The sequence below is a fragment of the Pagrus pagrus genome (assembly GCF_965226575.1).
Source record: "Pagrus pagrus genome assembly, chromosome: 3".
Taxonomy (NCBI): Eukaryota; Metazoa; Chordata; class Actinopteri; order Spariformes; family Sparidae; genus Pagrus; species Pagrus pagrus.
This window is the reverse complement of record NC_140187.1, coordinates 29979849-30001028: the sequence shown is the minus strand read 5'-3', so window position 1 is coordinate 30001028 and position 21180 is coordinate 29979849. Positions and strand designations below refer to the sequence as shown.

At 40.6% G+C, this 21180-nt stretch overlaps 3 protein-coding genes and 1 long non-coding RNA gene across 5 annotated transcripts in view; 2 read left to right on the top strand and 2 right to left on the bottom strand.

Moving 5' to 3' along the window:
• phactr3b (phosphatase and actin regulator 3b) overlaps positions 1-4747 on the bottom strand; it is a 58820-nt gene extending 54073 nt beyond the window's left edge. The window contains exon 1 of the mRNA XM_084349879.1: positions 4495-4747. Within this exon, the coding sequence (XP_084206005.1) occupies positions 4495-4603 (109 nt within the window). The 5' untranslated portion in view covers positions 4604-4747. The remainder of the gene's footprint in view (positions 1-4494) is intronic.
• A 4016-nt stretch (positions 4748-8763) lies between these two features.
• acot8 (acyl-CoA thioesterase 8) lies at positions 8764-13267 on the top strand. Its single transcript, XM_084349907.1, has 6 exons — positions 8764-8995; positions 9637-9773; positions 10089-10314; positions 11345-11502; positions 11911-12102; positions 12769-13267. Exons 1-6 carry the CDS (start codon positions 8796-8798, stop codon positions 12885-12887), a joined length of 1032 nt encoding a protein of 343 aa, XP_084206033.1. The 5' UTR covers positions 8764-8795; the 3' UTR covers positions 12888-13267.
• A 2073-nt stretch (positions 13268-15340) lies between these two features.
• ift52 (intraflagellar transport 52 homolog (Chlamydomonas)) lies at positions 15341-19911 on the top strand. Of its 2 annotated transcripts, none has more exons than XM_084349906.1 (14): positions 15341-15416; positions 15809-15976; positions 16103-16190; positions 16372-16501; positions 16618-16693; positions 16895-16966; positions 17052-17178; positions 17265-17348; positions 17483-17551; positions 18181-18335; positions 18420-18507; positions 18730-18838; positions 19379-19524; positions 19606-19911. In XM_084349906.1, exons 2-14 carry the CDS (start codon positions 15858-15860, stop codon positions 19645-19647), a joined length of 1305 nt encoding a protein of 434 aa, XP_084206032.1. In that variant the 5' UTR covers positions 15341-15416; positions 15809-15857; the 3' UTR covers positions 19648-19911. The 2 variants fall into 2 exon arrangements, with proteins under 2 accessions (XP_084206032.1, XP_084206031.1); XM_084349905.1 differs by having other exon boundaries at positions 15370-15546.
• LOC311255433 lies at positions 19863-20892 on the bottom strand. The gene is made up of 3 exons (XR_014622371.1): positions 20794-20892; positions 20048-20698; positions 19863-19953 (listed from the first exon to the last, which is right to left on the bottom strand). It is a non-coding gene; the product is annotated as an uncharacterized lncRNA (long non-coding RNA).
• Positions 20893-21180: the final 288 nt, after the last annotated feature.

Sequence of the window (21180 nt, the reverse complement as noted above, 5' to 3'; positions counted from 1 at the left end):
TCATCAGGGTGTCAGCCAGCTTCACCATTTCACTGCAGAGGCACACAACTGCACATCAGAATATTGACTGACAACACTTTCTTACCAGGATCAATAAACAGGGAATATTCATGGCTCAGATTTCCTGAAGCGAAGAATGAAACGAGGGTCACAGTCCAGGGTTCTGGTCGGGCTGAGGAGACGTGCAAACCGGCCTCCTCAACCGAATATTCCTCCAGCAAATGTCCAGTCACTGGATGATATGCTGGATGAACTCAGGAGCTGGATGGCTTTTGAATGTGACACTAAGAACTGTAAAATTGTGGTTTTCATGGAGATCGGCTTGAATTTTCGATTTTCTTCTCAGCCATTGTTCCAGAGAGTATCCATTCACCGCATAACCTGACAACAGATTTGGGTAAGACCAAGGGTGGAGGTGTCTGCTTCATTTCAACCTAACCTTGAGCACCTTTAGATGCCACCCCTGTTATCTCGCAAAAAGTTTACATCAGTTGTCTTTAAAGAGGTGAACAACTCACAACTGACCAAGCCCTGGACATTCTGTATGGAGTTATTGACCGGACTGAGACCTCATGACCTGCTTTTTTTAACAGCGCCAACCTGAGGAAAGTCCTGCTGAGATACCACCAACTCACCAGCTGCATGCCGCGGTAACACGCTCGACCATGTTTACACTCCCCTCCTGGAAGGATAATAGGCCTTCCCTCATGCCTTCTTCAGCTAATCAGATCACGTCTCAGTTCTGCTTCTGCCTGCCTCTGGGCAGAAACTCAAGCACGGCAGACCAATGATGCGAACCATGCAGCACTGGTCAGACCAATGAGACTTGGCCTTATTCACCACTTTAGCACTACAGAGTGGTATGTGTTCCAGCTGTGCCAGCATCAGCTAGTTATGTTTTAACCTTGAGTCTGTGCGTGTCATCATGGTAAAATGTGGTCCTCAAGACACCTACTGTAGCAGGAACTACCACAGAAGCAATTTTGAGTACTTTGCAAGGTGTGTGTGTGTGTGTGTGTGATGACAGATTTTCTCAAGGCAAATGCGTCACAGCCGCGCAGGATTGCAGTCAAGAAATTTTAAAGGTGTGCAGTCTGTGGTCCTGGAGACATCTTTTGTAGCTGGGAGGCCGAATTCAAAGATGAATGTGGTCTTACCCCTGAGTACTGAGTACTAATGTAATGATCTAGTAATGACTACTGAGTAGTCATGGGTGGAACATGAACATATCGACAGGCTGGTGTGACCCCATCGCAAGATGGTCTTTAGTTTTGAATTATATTTTAATCTTGTATTTTGGCTGCAGCACTTTTTCACTTCTTGGATTCAGATGACATTTTACTAACTGGCATTCGCAGATATTAGCAATTTACTTGGCAAATACAATGTTATAGTAACCCATTGAAATAAACCAGCCCATTGCTTACTTACAGCAGATACATATCAACTTTACCATTCACTTGGAGTCTTGGATGTTTCCATCTGTCTGGAAAATTTAAGTCCAATATCCACTCTAATTTAATCCCTCAACCAACTGCTGAGAAAGTATCTGGCTCGTTAGCTCCTAATGCTCCGCTATGCTTGCAAGCTAGCCACTAACTTTTTCTGTCAGCTGCTTGCCGTGGTTGGAAACAATTCTAAAGGGAGTGGTGAGACGGGATTAAAATGGTGAAGTGATGAGTCATAAAACCAAAAACATTTGCTTAAAGACGCTAAAACACTCCATAGAGCTGAGGGGAACTGCAGAGTTGGGTGATTATTTTCTGTCAGTTCATCACTAGGAAGTGAGCAACTCCTTTCACGCTAAAAATAGTCATTTCATTCATTGTTAATCTAAAATTATTGATTGGTGCAGCTTTAAATTCAATTCAAATCCATTAATTAGGTATATCTTGTATGGGTATTATACTGTAGTTGAAAAATGATGAAAAAACAAACATGGATACACCCATTTGGCTTCACTTATCTAAATCACACTTGTCTTCACTGCCAGCAGACTGTAAAATTTGGAAGAATCTGAGTCATTCTGCCAAGTTCTGTTTGCAGGCACGTTGTAGTGTCACATTGCACCAGCGTCGTCTTTCTCCTGAAGAAAGTAACGAATATCCGGTTCTACGGCTCCTGCATATGCCAAAATCTAAAATGCAGCATGAGTTCCACCTTTGGGCTACAATGTTTTGGCTGCGCTTACCGTTCTGCATCATCTGTAACTCTGGAGCTAGTGATGTAACCTGTATGTGCTGAACAAGGTGGCTGCTTATCACCAGCTCCAAATGAAATGAACTGCAGAAGTCAAGAGATTTTAATCGACAGCACACTGTTTTGTTCTCTCCTCATTCTCTAGCTGGTGGAGCAAAGCCTTGTCAACCAGCCTGTCAGGTGATAAGTTCTGCAAAGCATGTATTCAAGTTAAATCAGAGTCCTCGGTGCACTGTGTGCCTTATATGGCATCAAATTGAGCAGCATGAGAAACTGATCTGAAAGCATCAAGTGAGGGCTCAGTTCTCAGCACAAATGACAATTTACTGTGTTGGTTGTAGGCCAGGCCTCAGAGAAAAGACTAATTTTCCTCCAACATCATTATCGAAGCATCACGATGGAAGAAGAAGTCGTGTATCGAGTCCAGACTATTGTGCTGCTGATTCACTGTGACATTGCCCAGCTGGGTGCCATGATAATGCCACCATCAGAGATCTGTCACTCCCGCTTTTCTCCCTCTTAATGGAGACGGTTCTCCAAGTGCCAGGATCAAAGCCGCAGTAGGGGTGCCAGGGCTACGAAAGGGTTAGCTCCGAGCAGAGGGGGGGTGGAGGGGTGGGGGAGGGCAGGCGGGTTTTTCACTGCTGCATTGCCCGAGCCCCTGTCTGCCTGACGCTGCACAGGAAACGTCAGCTTTGGATGAAATCTGCGAAGGCGCTTTGGGTCGCTCGGGGCGAATTTGATGTGAAGTTTGAAAAAAAGGTAATGAGCGGGTATATCACAGGACAATCCCTGCCAGTGTTGTCTCGGAGTTGCACATACACCAACGCTGTTACGTAACCATAACAACCACGACAACGTGACAAGCACTGGATTCGAATCCGAGGGCAAGAGCACAACAATATCCACCGTTGGCAAGACAACTTGAAGATCCTTCCTGCGGTGCTGCCGTGGCCCTCGTATCTAAAGATAGCTGGCCCTGCGAAATGTTCAAACAGACTGTAACATCACACACGAGTGGAAATGAGAGAGCAGTGCAGTATGCGTGCTATAATATGAAACCAAGACTCTTGTCTCAGATATTGTACTGCAACCCCCGCACACATCAGAATCAGTAACTGAGCCCCTCATTTGTACACATACAACAGCTGTACAGTATCAACTCATCACTTCTTCTGCTACCAATCTGCCATGAAACCAGTTGAATCTACAGTGCGTGGGCGATGACGGATGGCAAGCAGCAACATCAAGGACCTGCAAGTTAAAATGAGTGATTTATCCTGACTCCACATCAATCCAGCATTCAATACCTGTCAAAACAGTATATCTTACGGCTGCTGCCCGGTAGCTGTTGAGCAACGCTGAATGCCTGCCCGGTGGAAACGTGAATCCAATCTCACAAATAAACACGATTCACAGTCTAAGTGACATTTCACTTTGAATGGCTGGCTGCTGTACATCACCGAGCGTACTGGAAAAAAAAAAAAACGACCAGTGAGTGGAGCAGACAAACACCATGTCGGCTCACAGTTGGAGAGCCAAGTGCTGCCTTCTGCCATTTGGATCACCATGGAAACAGCCAAATACACAACCAGCACTCTCATCAGCTTCGACTCGACATACTGCAGTCCATGTGTGATGGCAAGTTGGACATTCTGTCTCCCCGTGCTGCAAATACACCTATTTCACAGATACAAGAAAACGGATCATGGAAAAATACATAGAGGACGTTCAGGTTTGCTGATTTTCATCGCTCTAACGGCATCTCTCTCATTTATCATCAACATTCATGTTTGATTGGGGATGTCAATCACAGCTTGATGATATGGAGAGGTAAACTGGACAATGAGTGGGTGGCAGGAGGTGATGTACCACTACCAGTAAGCATACTGGCCTGCAAAGGATTCAAATCAGAGATGCAATGCCTGCTATCATTAACATACAGGCCTAATGAACATACAGCTGAACTAAACCTAACTGGTTTGACACCAGTTGGTCTCATGTGTGGCATGATGACTCCTTTCATCATTATTACCACAGCAATTCCACATATAAGGCCTGCAACACAGCAAAGCAGTGAGTCCATGTAGGGGATAGTAAATGACGCACGTTTACAACACAACCTACGTCTGTTGCATACAAATTCTCTGGGATCACCGCGGGTGTGATCGGCTGCAGGCGAGCCCCAACACCGTGATGTGCGTCCTGTACGACCACCTGCCAAAGGCACACACTAATGATGAGCGGATGACAGATGTCCAACATGCGTCTCAGGGCCCCCTCTCCTCTCATTACCTGCTCTGTGCGCTTCACCCAAGCGGACCTCGGTGATGCTGCTCGGGTCACTCTGAGATCTCCCCCGCTGCAACACGCAATCCTCGTCCAGCCCGTCCGAGGATGCCATGGTGGAAAGAAAATCAAAATGCAAGAGTGAAAGGCGTAACCACCACCGTCTGCCAAGGTCACCGGCATCAAGTGGTGGAGCAGGTTTAATGTGGTCGGACTGCTGCAGCTGCAGCTCCTGGTCCCCGATAAGCAGCAGTGCTGGGGAAATCCATTACGCGCGCAGCATCATGCCTCCTTCAGGTGCGGCTCGTAAACTCCTACTTCAAACATTTAAATGCGACTTCTTTTGGTTTTAAAAGCAACATATTTCACTGGTTTTGCGAAGGAGCTTCAGATCCTGAATGTCTGTGTGACACGAACCTATTTTTGAATGAATGTTCAAAAGCTGTCACAAATGTATTGGGCCAGTTGCAGTTACAGTTATGCTGCCATGGTGATAAACATGGGCTGACATCTCTAGAATATGAGCCACAGCACTGTATTGATTTGTCAGGAGCAAGAGCCTGAATCAAAGACCAAAATGTCTCTATCTCTGTCCACAGAAAGCTGGACCCAACTATGACTTAAGCCTACATCTTCAGTATATACACAGTGCGCTAGTTACTGAACTGTACAACTCATCTTTACGCAAGGCTCGCAATTTCGCGCTGTAATGGCTCACATGTGAGGCCACCTCTTGAATGCGATATGTCCTACAGCCCTTGAAGGCAGCGTTGGATTCGCATCTTAAAACGTGAGGACTTTCTAAAGGGTAACTCCACCAACACTAAGATGCGTTCACAAGTCTTTGGGGGTACTGAAGCAAATGTGAAAAAGGTTGTATCAAGCCTTTTGTAGCTCCAGAGGAAGATGCATGTAATCTGATAAATTGGTTTCAGTGATAGGCCTATATCACTCAGTGGCTAGGTTGCTTTGGGGGTGATGTAGCTGAGAGAGATTTTGAAAAGGAAGAGGAATAAGTGGAATGATAAAAGGATGATGTCTGGTTCTGCTGTATTGATTTCAATAATTTGTTTTTAAACTGTCCGTAATGAGTGTTAGTGTGGCACCATGTAGTTTTGGAGAATACAGTCAAACTCAGAATTGGAATATTTACATTTATTTACATTAGGTTTATATTTTACCTCACAATATTAATGAGGTAGTAATACAAACTCAGAAATATTTATTCTTTCCATAACTGAATAGAAACAAGCTGTTCTCAGAGGAAAATAAGGTCCCCAGAACACTGTTTGGAGCTAGAAAGGTGGCAGAGTCCGCCACATATAAACAAAGTAAAACAGCGTGAAATTGTGTTGTCCTTTAAGGTCAGTTTATTTAGCCAGTGAAGATCTTTCTCTTCTGATTCAAATGTTTACCCAAAATTACATAGTACACTTTTAAAGGAGCACAGTGCTAGACCGGTATCATGAATGTAACTGATGATTTGAGCATGCAAGAGCAGACTACATTTGAGCCCGCAATAGATTCTCACTCGTAATGATCAAAGCCGCTTGAGCTCCCTTTTGGCACTCTGAATCCCCCGAGTACAAACTCAAACTGAGAGCAGAGCATCACCTGTTCAGTTGACCAGGAAGTGAAGGATCAGCCTTTACCTCTCTGACTCTAAATGAGTCAGTCACTATAGCTATATATCATAGTGGTTGTGTTAGATTTGTGTTAACATACATTTATAGAAGGATTTTCTGAACCAGATGTACATTTTATTTAATTTAGACCTTTTTTAGGACTAGCTTATCATGATAATTATTAGAAAAACATAAATGAATGAGGCTCATTGTCACGTTCGAGTGCAATGCTTAACCTGACGCGCCATATGGTTTGTTACACAGAACCATGTGCAGTTGTCCTTAGAAACTGTTTGGAAAAGGGCAGGCACTTTATTATTTACATTATTGTTTTCAAGCGCTTCTCTTTCTGCTCGTTGCCACACCTAAACCACACCCTCAGCTCTCAGGCTGCCAGTAGTTCCTCAACAGATGCTGATTGGTTCAAACACTGTGTGTTTGTCCAAAAGTCCGTAGAGTGCTGCAGGAATGAGTCCTATAACCTCGAAATAAGTTGCCATTTTTCCACTTCCGGCTCTCTTGTGTTGGGGTCAATGGGTTTTTTTTAATGGGTTTTCAGTTAAATCTCAGTTAAGGACTGTTGTTAACACAACCTTAAGATATTTATTACGTTTTGTTCTACGACATAAAATACATTAGTAAATATCTCACATTTAAATGATAAAGCATTTACATGTCTTAAAAATGGCGGTTGCTAATGAGTGGCTAACTGTGACTACAGAGGTCGTTGGTGACAATAAACGGCATCACGGCGAACACGGAGTCTCATCTACTGCAGACTTCACGGATCACAATCACTTTTTCTTGCGAATACAGCTGTCTCTCAAAGTAGAGTGCCTCTTTACGCATAAAAACACAAAAAAATAAAGAAATAACAAAACACAAAAGATTCTCCATCGCTCTACACTATCCTAGCTTGTAGCACATTGTAAAAGGTTGCTTATAACACTGTTTAAAGCAGTTTTAGGCCACCTTTACACCTTCAGTTTGGTTCATTTGGCACAGAAACTGTATGGGTTCCAGTCCATTTAGTTTTCGCCTGAGTTTTCACATGAACCAAGAGGTTTAAAAATAAGTCATACGGGCTGCAAGGTAAATCATTGATGGGACAGTTTTGACAATGTCATTCAGCATCATAAGCATTACATGGCCCCATTGAGGTAAAATCAAATTTGGCTATCTGACAGATTTATGTTTTATAATACAATATTACAGAGGTGTAGTTGCTGTGTGGTCACAATATTCCTCTTGTTTCAGTGAAGAAGCACTAACCACGGTCTCAGTTCAGGTGTTTGGACCAAGTTCAAGTGACGGCTTTCACATTATCAAAATAACTGCAGTGTGTTTTCTGTATGCATAAACATTTACCTTCACAAGCAACACCAGCATCTTTGAGATGTCCACAGTTGTGGGACCCTGCTTCCTGATGTGCACAGTCTGTTATCGATGAGTCATGTCCCGGACAATGAAGGGTGTTGACCCAGACTGGTTCGATGCCCTGTCCTAAATGTGCCTTTTTTTGGTACTAACTGAACCCAAAGGATACAAAATGACACCATGTACCCCAGCACAACCCTGCTATTTGTATAGGGAAAAACAACTGTATACTGATAGCTGTGGGATCTGCAGTATTGGAGATTTGTATTAAGATGGTTTATTAATATCCTACAGAGATTTAATCAATCAATTGGGTCTTAAAGATGAAAACCTTAAGTAGAAATTAAGGTAAGAAATTTGGACATATGACCTGAATAATAGCTGCTAAACACAGATCTGACCTATTGAATATGTATGTCCTAGCATTTACTGGTTTCTGTTACACTTTAGTCGGCCTAAATTATTGTCAGCAGCATTGCAACAGCCTATAGTACACTACTCCTGTTTGAACATCAGAGATTCAACATCATCCTGGCTGCCTCCCCTGCCAGCTGCACTCCTTTTAAATGGGGCTGCCTGCCCCTTCTGGTATGCAACATGTGGCACATCAGCGCGGTCAGATGTGGTACTGAGAACACGAGTGGGGCTCTGAGGCCTTCCGTTTAATGTAATGCCAATAAAGTCAATATTAAATAAATAAGTAAATACATACATACATACATAAATAAATATGCCCAGGAGATAAATGAATATGCACAATAAATAATTATTATGCAAATGAAAAAACAACCACAAAGTAAATAAATGGGACTTTATAAAATAAAGGCCCCTTTAAATAGATAAATGTGACATTGTGAAAGAAAAGTTGTCCTTTAAAAAAAAATGTATTTATGAACTATACTGACTCTTTTATATATTTATTTGTATATTTATTGCTCCATTTATTTATTTATTTCAGGATTTATTTCATAGGCATATTTAGTTCCATATGCTTATTCATTTATTTATTGACTAAAATAGCATTTCATACCAGTTTGACTATTCCTTGAGTATTCTTGTGTACTCACTATGATATAACAATGCATATTAGGATAAAGAGACTGATAACACATGATATATGGCTATATGTTACAATGTCGTAGGGTAAATGTCATTGAAGTGCATGAATAATTGAGGTATTAAGGATTAATTTGTGAGAAACTTGATTTTGTTTATGTCTTTGTTCCCAACAGTAGGTGGCGGTAATGTGTCGACATTTGACAGGCGACCGCTTCAGACCAGCTCAGAAGAAGATGCCAAACAAACATGTCAGGAAGGGAAGAGGACGATAGCCAAGACGCCGGCGGTTCAACCAATAATAGTGATTATCCAGAGAGTACTTCGTCACCGAAATCACCTGAAGATGAAAGCTCGGACAGTCCTGCAGCTCAGTATGCTCAGGACCTCAAAAGCGTCCTGGTTACCAGCGTTTTAAACCTGGAAGAGCTGGACGTAGACCTCTACAGGTAGCTGGCTGACGTTTGGTACTTTACCTTAGCTTATACTACAATAAAACGATGAGGGGTATTTAGTGGAAGATACTTCAGTACTTTTAATGAAGCCGAATTTTGAATGGAGGTCTGTTGGTTATAGCTTGACATTTTACATTGCGGTATTGCTATTTTTACCTAAGTAAAGGGTCTGACTACTTCCTCTAACACCACTGCTGGTGACCCAATATGCTTGTTATTTGATTTCATTCAAACAACAAAAAGTCTGTCTGTTCAATTGCTTACGCTTACATTGGGAGTGAATGAAGCTTATAATGCTCAGTTTTTGTACATTTATACTTGAGGCTAAGATAATATTAGGAAACAGCAGTCAGTACAATGTCTCATTATACAACACCACCATTAAGGGTTCAAAGAATGAACTACAGCCTGAAAAAAGACAACATCTCTCAGGTGGGAAAAAATAACTTTATTCACCTCACAAAGGCAGGATCTATTGTATGGCAACTATGATTGACTGCAATAAATGTAGGTATAGGGGTACACTGTGAACTTATGAATAGATTACCCAAATATGTAAATCACCTTCACTATCTAAGCATCATCTAGTGAGAGTTCATTGCATATGTTTAAGGTGTTTTTCTATTTTTCCCCAGAGGGACACACCACTGGGTGCCTCGCAGTCAGCGTTTGTTTGGGGGTCAAATAGTTGGTCAGGCCCTCGTAGCTGCTGCCAAATCTGTCAGCGATAATCTCTATGCCCACTCTCTTCACTGCTACTTTGTACGAGCAGGTAAGATGAAGCATTGTTTTAAAGGTGCTGGTGCCCTAATATTAAAAACTGGGCTGATATTTGATGCAAATGAACTATGATGTATGAAACTCCAGCAGACTGTAACAGTAGCTGCAGTTATAATGAACCTTATGCTTTACCATGCTGCTAGTTTTATCAGCATTTGTGAACATCAAGGCCTGCATAACAAATACAGGACAAAAACCTTCATCCTCCAATCATAATCCCATCAGAATCCTTGAAATGATCTGATAAATTCGCCACTGTCAGTTCCAGTTACTGTTCCCTCATAGCTTTTTTCTGGGTGTTTTTCAGGGGATCCAAAGGTTCCGGTGCTGTACCAGGTGGAACGCACAAGAGATGGCCGCAGTTTCACAGTACGCTCTGTGAAGGCCATCCAGCATGGACAGCCCATACTTATCTGCCAAGCGTCCTTCCAAACGTTGCAGGAGAGTCCCCTGCAGCACCAATTCACTATGCCGGTGGTCCCCCAGCCTGAAGACCTCCTCACTGTAGAGGAGCTTATTCATCAATATCTCAGGTAAATCTGCTACAATGACTCAATCAAGAGAAAAGTAATTCAGCTATTTTGATAATTTGTTGCTGCTTTTCTTTGTCATATCTGATTGTAACTTTTGAACATAAGGCTGCATGTAATAGCTGACAGCTAATCAATGCATTTTTGCAGCTCTAAAACCATCTGAGTGATATAGTATAATAGAACAATCAATAACGGCTAGAATGGCACCCAGTGGAGCACTCACCTCCGCCAAGGCGCAAATGTTCCCTTCAATTCAATCAAGCCTAATCCAATATCAAATAAAACATTTATATGTGTGAGATTTAGATTTCTTTGGGATCCACATCAAATTGTACTTACTCATGGATACCAGCCACCTACATATACCTTATTTCATCAAGGTCCATGCATTATTCCCTGAGGAATTGTAAAAAAACAAACAAAACAAATGGTGTGGAAAAGTGGAAAAACAAGAACAATCTCACAGTGTCAAAAAAAAGTGATTAAAAAAGCCTGGATCCATCCCTGTTCTGGGCCTCTCATCCTCCATCCAAGTTTTGTGGAAATCCATTCAGTAGTTTTTGTGTAATCCTGCTGACAAACCAACAAACAAAAAAAACAGACATGGGCAAAAACACAACCTCCTTGGCGTAGGTAATAATCATAGCCTACGTAGTAGTTGCAGCCCTGTCCCAGGTAGAATAACCAGCTATTTTATGAGTGACAAAACAACATGAACAAGGGACCTAATAGACCCATGTGGTTTCATGCCATGCAGTTAGTTCATTTGTTTTTCTGTAGAGGATTTAAGATATCAGTCTGTCTGATCTCTGCCATCACCCTAATAAAATGTTCGCAAATATGGTTGATTTCTGGTGCTTCCACAAAACACATCTTGAGAAAGTCCAAAAACTGAAATCTTTAGAAGGGTGCAGTAACCAAAAGACTGTATTTGTTGTATTCAAATTTACTGAACAGCGTTCAAGTATAAACACCAAGAAATAACAGGGAGGCTCAGTTATGACATGTATTTTCTTCTTTTGTTTTACAGTAAACCAGACCTAGCAGAGAATGCAAGACAAGGCCTTAACAAACTGCTGGCTGATGAGGTGCCCATTGAGATAAAGCCTGTCAACCCACCACTCTTTTACGGACGTGCTGCAACTGAGCCGAAGAAGCTGTTCTGGGTGCGAGCACGAGGATATATTGGTAAAATGCAATAAATTCACATAGATATTTTAAAAATGTTTTTGCCATTTTATTTAAGCATTGCATATTTATTGGGTCAAATGTAATAAAAAAATATTAATTAGCATTGATAGTACACTAGGTCATTTTTTGGGTATTCTCAATTATAGTATTTTAGGCCTCCTTCTGACATTAAATGACTGCGAAAGTTAAAATAGGATACAGCATATTACATGATGACATATACTCAAGAAATAGAAACAGAGCACATTTTTACATTAAACAGCAAATAATTTCAGTACTAGACCAATATAGAAAATACATGCAAATATGAAAATACCTGAGAATGTAAATATAAAAAAAAATATAACATGTATAAAACAATCTAAGCAGTATTTGTGTATGCATTTCATTTGTGTGTTTATGTAGGTGAAGGCAACATGAAGCTTCATTGCTGCGTTGCTGCTTATGTATCAGACTACGCATTCCTAGGCACAGCGTTGCAGCCTTATCCCATGTACAGGGCCAGGTTTGCGGCCTCCCTGGACCACGCCATGTGGTTCCACAGCACTTTCCGCAGTGATGAGTGGATGCTGTATGAGTGTGAGAGTCCATGGGCAGGTCAGCATGTTGTTCGCTTCCTATCTGCTGTACTTCATTTGTTTTGTCTGCCACAGCATCACAAGCAACAAAATGTGAACCTGGAAGTTACTTGGAGATGGAAATAAGATTTAATTTACTCCTTATCTCCATTAATAGATTCATTCAGAATCATATGACTTCAGAATCTGGAGGCAAGGGACAAGATTTTGGTATTGGAAGCCTTAGGGTTTCCGTTTGAAAAAGCAGAACCTGTGACAATGACTACACACTGAATAACTGGCCCTTCAGTTCCTGCAGTAGAAAGGGCATACAAGTAAAGGAGGTCACATCTGGTCATACAGTTTATTTTCTATTTCTATTATTTCTTTCTTGGTTCTTGTCAATTTATTAAGCCGCAGATGCTTTGACAGTGCTTCACCTGTTTAACTAAAACTACACTTGCTAAACAGAAAGAACCTTAAGAATATTTAGTTATAGATGAATTGTAATGGAAACTTGTGTGTTTTGTATGTCATGTTTACTATTGAAATATTGGTGCAAAAACAGATATTTTCAATTGTTAGTTTGACGGAAAATAGAACAGCTTACCCATGTCAGTCATCCTTGTCAAAACATTGGACACAAATGACACTTTTCTGCATTCCTGGTTTGAGCCTAAGGTGCAGCTTGTGTTGTGTCCCATAGGTCGCAGCAGAGGACTGGTTCAAGGCCGACTGTGGAGAAGAGACGGGGTGCTGGCTGCCTCATGTTGCCAGGAGGGTGTCCTGAGAGTGACGCCTGTCAGAGAGTCCAGCAAACTATAAGCACATTCCCAAGATTTAGATTGTTTTATTTATTTGTAAATGTAATCATACACTTAATTAATTTTTTTGACATACTTGTTTTAATATAATAACAAATTCATGATTTTTTTTAGTTTAATTTAGAAATGATTGCAGAAATGAATTTTATTTCCAAACAACAACGAATATAATGGTTGATTACTTCTCATTTGTTAGCTGAGATGTCTTGCAAAAACTTACACCAAGTTGATTCCACTTGTTTTCATGTTCAGTCATGCTTGTATGTCAAATTCTACTGCAAAGACTGGGCTTTACATGATTACACAATAAGGCATGAAAAGCATGGGTTTTTGTTCGGGTCAGAGGGTTTGTAATAAAATAAAATGGCCAATAATGGAAAACTGCCTGCCACTGAGCTTTGTTGTGAAAGGAAGGGAAAACGTGTGAAAGTTCCGCAAGTAGAAAGTGAGATGGCATAACATTTGTATGTCACATATGCTACTACCTGCAACAAGGTTATCTCAATAGGAAGGAAAGATCTGCCTGTTAAAGAGAAAAAAGTGGTTGAAGGAAAGGAATGCCCTGATCCACCAGTGGAAAGAGAAAAAAGTTAAATTATTGTGGAGTAGGACTTTAAAATACATGTACAACCTGATCCATGAATGGAAAATGTAATAATTTCAATCATTGAAGAGCAGGACAGCCTTTTCCTCTAAAAGAGACCAAAAAAGCTTTATGACAGGACGATAATGTATACATTTTTTTAAAAGGTGGCAGAAGGCCCTCCACATAATGTTATCTAGTAACTTGCAGCATGGCTAAATTTGAGGGCCTTGAAGTTTTTCTCACAGCTATAGATTAAATGATAGTGTGAAGAAAGGAGATATTTTTACACCTACTTTCCTCATTAAACAGCAAAGTACATACACCATTTGTAATGAAGTTTCCCTCTTTTACCGAACTTAAAGGTGCTATATGTAAGAAAAGTTCATTTCTGAGTCTCAATCCCAACTCGTCAAATAATGACACACTGGGATTGAAGGACGGGTCGGCCACCATACCAAAGCATCAGTTTTTGACGAGTTGGGAGTGAGACTCAAAAATCAATTTTTCTTACAACTAGCACCATTAATTGCCTCACTGACTCATTCAAACTCAACATCAACTAAATAAAACTTACCAAAACAGTCTTAGTTTGTCTTTCCATAATCACCTCTGGTTTGGTCAAAAGAAACCCTTGATTCACAGAGAAAAATATGAAAATATTCCAGCTCTACACTTGGTTTCACCCACTGCTGATGCTTGCCTCTTGTGTCCACCTCCTGCCGTGTCTTCTCTTCCAGAGGACATAGTCCAGGTCATATCAGTTATAAATCACCTCCGTACTGTATCCCCTGTCTCGGTGGCTGTGTTCAGTCCCAGTTTGTGTCCCAGGCTGGTTGAACTGGGTCCTACTGTAGTATGATGTTCACTTAGCAAATTATGGTTGTATTTAAAGTAAAATAGACACTGAAGCAGGGTGTGCTGGACATGGCTACCTTGTAATTGACAAGTCACTATCACGGCGACTGTCCATCAGGATAGAGGCACAGCAATGCCCATGCTTTCCAGCTTCATCCTGTTGTTCACATATGGTCACTTCAGGCTCCAAAAAAAACCAAGATGGTGATACTGCAGTCCATCAAGGCTGAAACCTCAGGCCACAATAACAGTTTCTTTGCTGGCCTCATCAACAGGGACCCTCCCATCATAGATAGCAAGTTACATTAACATAAATCATGACATCTGTACATCTGCCACAGTGCTTTACATTGACATAGATGTTTTGGATTAGTATTTCCGCATACTGCACATTTTCTTAACACTTGACACTGAACTTTTGCACATTCCTTGGTCAGTATTTTTCACATTCCTGCACAACACAGCTTTCATTTCAAAAGCATATATATTATTCATATTCTCTGCTCTTTTGCAGTAGTTGCATTTTGTCTTTTGTCTATTTTCTCTCTCGTCTCTGTTTATTGTTATGCACCAAAATACCAGGGCAAATCCTTTTTTATGTTAAAACCTGCCTGTTACTTGGGTGTACCAAGTGTTAAGCGTCGTAGTTAATGTTATTCTGTTGGTGATTGGGTACGAAGTATTCAGAAAATAATCCAGCTCTGTCTTGCAACGCTAGTTATTGAGTCATTAAATCCGAAATGAGTCCAAACGCGTGCCTTTCATGAATGAACTACAAACAGACTCAAGCATGTGCGCACTGTATACTGTCCGGGCGCAGCACTGTGCCTTCGCGGATGAGTTCCGCCCTTTTCGTTTCGTCGACATAACATTATTTAATAGTGCCTAACATAATCACAAATATAGATTTTTGGTATTTCTTACCTAGAGCATCATAATAGCGACCCTTACGTGAATCGATGTCTTCACCCGCCCCTACTTATTTTGCCACACTGCTGCACTTGGTTGTCATGTGGTTAGCGCCCTTGGTTACCACTTTTCACCCATCATGCATCACTGCTAGCTAGGCAAATTGGGTGACTCTAACTTGTAAGTGCAACATAACAAAGCGTTACAGCTGGACATTGATGTTATAGTCTGACAGTTACCGTAGCTCTCTCTTTAACTAAATAAGTAGAATAGAGAAACATTGATTGTACGCATCGAACTTTTACGTAAGGTAAATATGCCCAATGTTAGCCATTAGCTGCATTGCTAGTTAATGGCAATATTAGCTAAACGTCAACCCGTTAATTCAGTTGCCTTGTCAAAATAATTTAAACGCTAACGTCTGCATTGTAGTATTACTAAATAGTTCACGGGAATGTTAATTTTAGTCGGCTAATCACCGTGTTCACTAGATACATAAGTTGGCTAAGATACTAATTATATTTTAAGGACATTTTAAAGGGGTCTTACTTAGAGTTACAACCTGTTTCTAGGTGTATGGACGCAAAGAAGAGTCAACTTTGGTGAGTGACTAATGAGAGAATGGAGAAGGAACAGCACAACACTGTCGTGTTCAATTTTTCGAAAAGAGAGCTGTTTACTACAAACAATGGCTACAAATCCATGCAGAAAAGGCTCCGAGCTCAATGGAAAATCCAAGGGTAAGACCCTTCTCTGTTGTCTTCAGGATAGCTACTTGTTTTGGACTGAACCAATACGTTTTCCATAGTTTTGCTGTAATTTTGAGGAAACCCCTCAGCTGCTGAGTAAAATGCTGTGTTCCTTAGTCTGAAGGAAGAGCTGGCTCTGGAGAGGCTGAAGGGCGTCAAGTTGTGGATAACTGCAGGTCCGAGGGAGAAGTTCACAGCATCAGAGGTGATGTATCAAAGAGGAAAAATTTAAGTTAAAAAATCATTAACATGCTTAAATATGTTTGATTTCTATATAAGTGTTATTAGAATGTGAGATAGTAGAAATGGAAGCTTGCTGGGAACTTCAGAATGAACTTTCACCGTGCTGCTTCAGATTTTCACACATTTGTCTCATTTTGTTTCAGCTGGAGGTGTTGAAGCAGTACCTGGATGCAGGAGGAAATGTCCTGGTCATGCTCGGTGAAGGAGGAGAAATGAAATACGACACCAATATCAACTTTCTCCTGGAGGATTTTGGAATAATGGTCAACAATGGTGCATATTAGAATTTGTTGAAATTGACATCATCCACACAGTTAAAGTATATGTATTTTTGTGACAACTGTATTGAATTCTGTCGTGTTTTTTCTTTGTCTTCATCACTACTGTAGATGCTGTGGTGAGGAATGTGTATTACAAATACTTCCATCCCAAAGAGGCGCTTGTATCCAATGGTGTACTGAACAGGTTTGTCTCGACAACATGTATTATTTAACTCGCACAAACACATCAACTTTATACTGTATTCAAATCAGGCCCTTAATGTTTGTAGCCTGTATACAGTATATGTATTCAGATTTAGTTGTTATAAATGTATTTCACTTGAATAAATTAGATTGTAACCGGATGAACATCAAAGTCACAATCGTTTACCTTTTTCTTGTTTAGAGAGATCAGTCGGGCTGCTGGCAAAGCGGTCACAGGAATCATTGAAGATGAAAATGTTGGAAACAATGCACAGTAAGAGATCAACTATTAGCACTGCATTTCCATTTTGAGGGGGTTTAAAAAAAAACAACAAGCTTTTCTGTCTTTATTTGTGCAGGGCTCTCACATTTGTGTACCCGTATGGTGCCACACTAAGTGTGATCAAGCCTGCTGTGGCTGTGCTTTCAACTGGCTCAGTCTGCTTCCCCCTCAACAGACCTGTCCTGGCCTTCCATCAAGGAAAGGTCAGAGGCGCAGTGTACTTTTAATACTAAATCACAGGCCATAAAGTACTTATGATGTTAATTAATGTCTTTTATGTCTCATGAAGGAGGCTGGCAAGCTGGCAGTGTTGGGTTCCTGCCACATGTTCAGTGACCAATACATAGACAAGGAGGAGAACAGTAAGATCATGGTGAGTCAAGTTGACATTTAAATATAATTTGTCAGCTAACAAATCAGCAGTGTAGGACAGTATTCTGCTGTCCCGTGGAATTTGTTGAGTGTCAGTTTTTGTGTACAACAGCCTGTTGTTATTTTTCATTCTAGGATGTTGTGCTGCAGTGGCTCATGACTGACAATATTCAGCTGAATCAGATTGATGCCGAAGATCCAGAGGTGAGGAAGTGTACTTGACCTGAGAATGTTGTCATTGATATTGTCTATTAGATGAGCTGACATCCATCTTGTCTAGGGCTGCAACTAAAGATTTATTTAATTATCAATTAATCTACAGATTGTTTCCACAAGTGTTAAAAAATTAAAAAAAACCTAACTTGGAGATGTGCCGACCACGATGAAATTACAGATATGAAGGAAAATAGTCTCATGTCCGTAGCCTCAATGCAAAAAATGCTTTAATATAATTACAAAGCTTTGACATGAGTTGTCCTAGGGATATTCAATGACTCAACAGTACCCTTAAGAACAAGACTCATGTCAAAACTTTGGCAACTTATGAAAGCACTTTTTGTCAGATAATTTTCCAAAGCCCAAGTGATTCTTCAAATTGTTTCTTTGTCCCATCAACAATCCACAAGACTCTTCATTTACTTTCATAAATCAGAAAAAAGCAGCAAATCCTTACATTCATCAAATGTCAAAGCTGGAAACAGCAAATGTTTAACATTTTTGCTTTGAAACATTATTGAAGCAATGAATCGATTATCAGTTGTTGGTGATAAATTCTCTCAATCTGCCAATCTTTGTAACTCTTACCTTGTCCTTCTGTCCTCCTTCTGTTCTAGATCACAGATTACACCATGTTGCCAGACACGGGGTGTTTGTCAGAGCAGCTCAGAGTGTGCTTACAAGAGGGTGATGAAAACCCCAAGGACTTCACCTCTCTCTTTGATATGTCTTTGTTCAATTTGTCAACTGACACTTTGCCCCAAGTCATTAGGTGAGAATGCTAAATGTGTCACCCAGGTGTGTAACTGCTCTGTATTTCTTCATTGCTAAAACTGTTCTTAAATGTTTTCTGCAGTGCTTACAAGCAACTTAATGTCAAAGACGAGCCACTTCAGCTGATCACACCACAGTTTGAGACGCCACTGCCTCAGCTTCAACCTGCTGTAAGTTTCAGTCCTGCATTTCTGTCCCAAACAGTGTTTTGTCATAGTTAAACTGGCATTAGAAAAGGTTTTTGCTTTATGGAGTAAATGTTGATTGCATGTCATGGCTACAGAATGACAAACTTCTGATTGGTTTTCCTGGGATTTTGTGCGGCTAAAATGTTATGGGAACAAACATTTTGTTCACAGCCTCACAAGCTTACACCCAGAACTGTCTTTTAGGTCTTTCCACCAGCGTTAAGTGATTTGCCTCCACCCATGCTGGACCTGTTTGATCTAGATGAAACATTCTCTTCTGAGAAAGTGCGCCTGGCACAGCTCACCAATAAATGTAAGTTCTGTACTTCACTTAGCCAAACTTAACTGGATAGGTTTAGGCCCTATCCACCTATATAAGAATTTCTTTTTGATTGATTCTTTTAATGACCACACAGCCAGGCTGGTGGAATTTGCTTCCAGTACAGCTCATTGGTACAGGTTCCAGACATAACATATATAGACAGACATACAATTACAATTCATGTAGGGCCATGCTTGTTCCTCAGCGTACAGAGTTCAAGATATTAACTGCACTGATCACTGAAAACGGACCTTTTTGGAAAACTCCTTCCAGGGTGGAGCTATTCAGAAACTCAGTTTTTAGTTTGTAAAGCTGGAGGGTTAGGGTTAGCTAACCCTTGGACAGAAATTTGGAGACAATGATGTAGACACACATTTGCGTCCTAAATAGAATCTTAGCAGTATGTAGCTTCATTGGCAAATGTAAACCTGGAACAGGTGATTTGCATTTTCAGGTATGCAAGAATAGACTGATGTTTCTGAAATGCTCATCTGGGTGGTATGATTGATTTTTAACTGGTTCCATTCCCAGGTACGGATGATGATCTTGAATTCTACGTGCGGAAATGTGGTGAAATCCTGGGAGTTACTCCAAAGTTGGATAAAGATCAGAGGGACGCAAAGCACATCATGGAACACATTTTCTTCCAGGTTGTAGAGTTCAAGAAACTCAATCAGGTGAGACAACCTTAAAAACTCCCACAACTGAGTTTATCATGCATCGTTGGCCTCTTCTAAAATGCATTTCCCCCCTTACAGGAGCATGACATGGACACCGAGGCACGATTTACCCCATTGTGAGTGGAGTCACAAAACATTTAAGCTTCTCAACTCTGTTCTTTCAATATACTGTACCATTACCGAGCAGATGTGAGTGTATCCTTTAGTAAAAGGAGGTAATGGACTGTTACAGTTGTTGTATGGTACCGCAGTGATTAGAAACTGTACATAAAAGCTACTATTTTTATACATCTTTCTATTGCATTTCATCTTTGAAAGAAATTGTTAAAATACACTTGAGAAAATAAAGTCACTTTTATTTAATTAAAATCTTTAAAAAAAACATTATGGTGTAGTATTCTTTGCATTAATCCTCACACATGGATCCTGTAAAACAAAATGGAGATAGAACATGGTTTAGCAGTTTTTGCCAGAGCAAAAGAACAATTATTAAAATAGATAACTATGCTGAGCTCCTTACCTTCACATGTACATCCAGTGTTTTAACTCAAATCCTTTTGTCCTTGATGCATGGTGAGTGCAGAGGCAGTCGTGTACCAATCGAAATCCCATCTTTTTTCCTGCTAAACCTCTGAATTATCCATGATGAGGGTGGTAATAGAGGGACATTCTTGGCCACATCAGGGAGAAACTTCAGCACGTGAATGTTGTGAAGTCTGTGGTTTAGGACTCCATGTTTGCTCCAGAGTACTGGACTCCATGAAGGGTTTGGGGCTGTTGCTCTCGGGTTTAATCAAAGACACATCCCATGACATTTGAGAGGCAGTGAGATCATTGTTCAGCTGGTCAAAAAAAGCTGCCTTTTTTTGCTTTTGAAGGAGCACTTGGGGAGTAGAAGACATTCCTTGTAAAGGCACAGTCAGGTGACAATTGTCAGTGTCTTGAGCATTTAAGCTGCTCATTGAATAGGCCTGAGTGGGAGAGATAGCATCCGAGGACAGGCAGAGAGAAGCCAGGATGGACAGCCTGGTGTCAGATCCATCAGCCACTGTGTCATTGGACACTCTTGATGTGGACAGTTGTTCCAGCGACAAAGCAGACAGCAAACTCTGCTCCTCAAAAAACTTCCTGTCAAGCTCCGATGGAGATGAACACTCAAAGCTTCTCATATCTAGGAGGATAAATGTTAGATACCACTTAGAATCACAGCATCTGATTAGACTTAAAGGAGTAAATCTATCTTGAGAATAAAAATGGTTTTCTTACCTTTAATGACAAAAGCTTTCTCCATTGTTTCCTCTGGGCCACTGCGTGTCTGCTGAGCTCCAGGTGGGTTTTAAACTGTTGAAGCCGCTTGTTAATTGACCCAGCTGGAAGCTGAGTAGGTCATCAGTGTGGAGGAGGTTGGGTAGCATACAGCCTGGAAGAGCTGAAGATATATTTTATTTATGGTCAATTTTTGTTTTTATATTTTCATTTATATAATTTTTTAATAAAATGTTAAGTTCATTATGTTTTTTGAAATAGTTTTTTTTCTTATAAAGTTTGGAAAAAATCTATTTTTTTTTAACTTTCCTGACAATAACAGCTAGCTAACGACAATCTATATCACTGAGTAATTTATTGATTATTTTTTTAATTTTTAAATTAATC

Bases quoted from the DNA above. Each gene is read 5' to 3' on its own strand.
- acot8 (XM_084349907.1), top strand. From the start codon at position 8,796: ATGTCAGGAAGGGAAGAGGACGATAGCCAAGACGCCGGCGGTTCAACC. The intron at 8,996-9,636 runs GTAGCTGGCTGA...ATTTTTCCCCAG, and splicing joins CTGGACGTAGACCTCTACAG to AGGGACACACCACTGGGTGC. The intron at 11,503-11,910 runs GTAAAATGCAAT...GTGTTTATGTAG, and splicing joins GCGAGCACGAGGATATATTG to GTGAAGGCAACATGAAGCTT.
- ift52 (XM_084349906.1), top strand. From the start codon at position 15,858: ATGGAGAAGGAACAGCACAACACTGTCGTGTTCAATTTTTCGAAAAGA. The intron at 16,694-16,894 runs GTTTGTCTCGAC...TTTCTTGTTTAG, and splicing joins TCCAATGGTGTACTGAACAG to AGAGATCAGTCGGGCTGCTG. The intron at 19,525-19,605 runs GTGAGACAACCT...CCCCCCTTACAG, and splicing joins AGTTCAAGAAACTCAATCAG to GAGCATGACATGGACACCGA.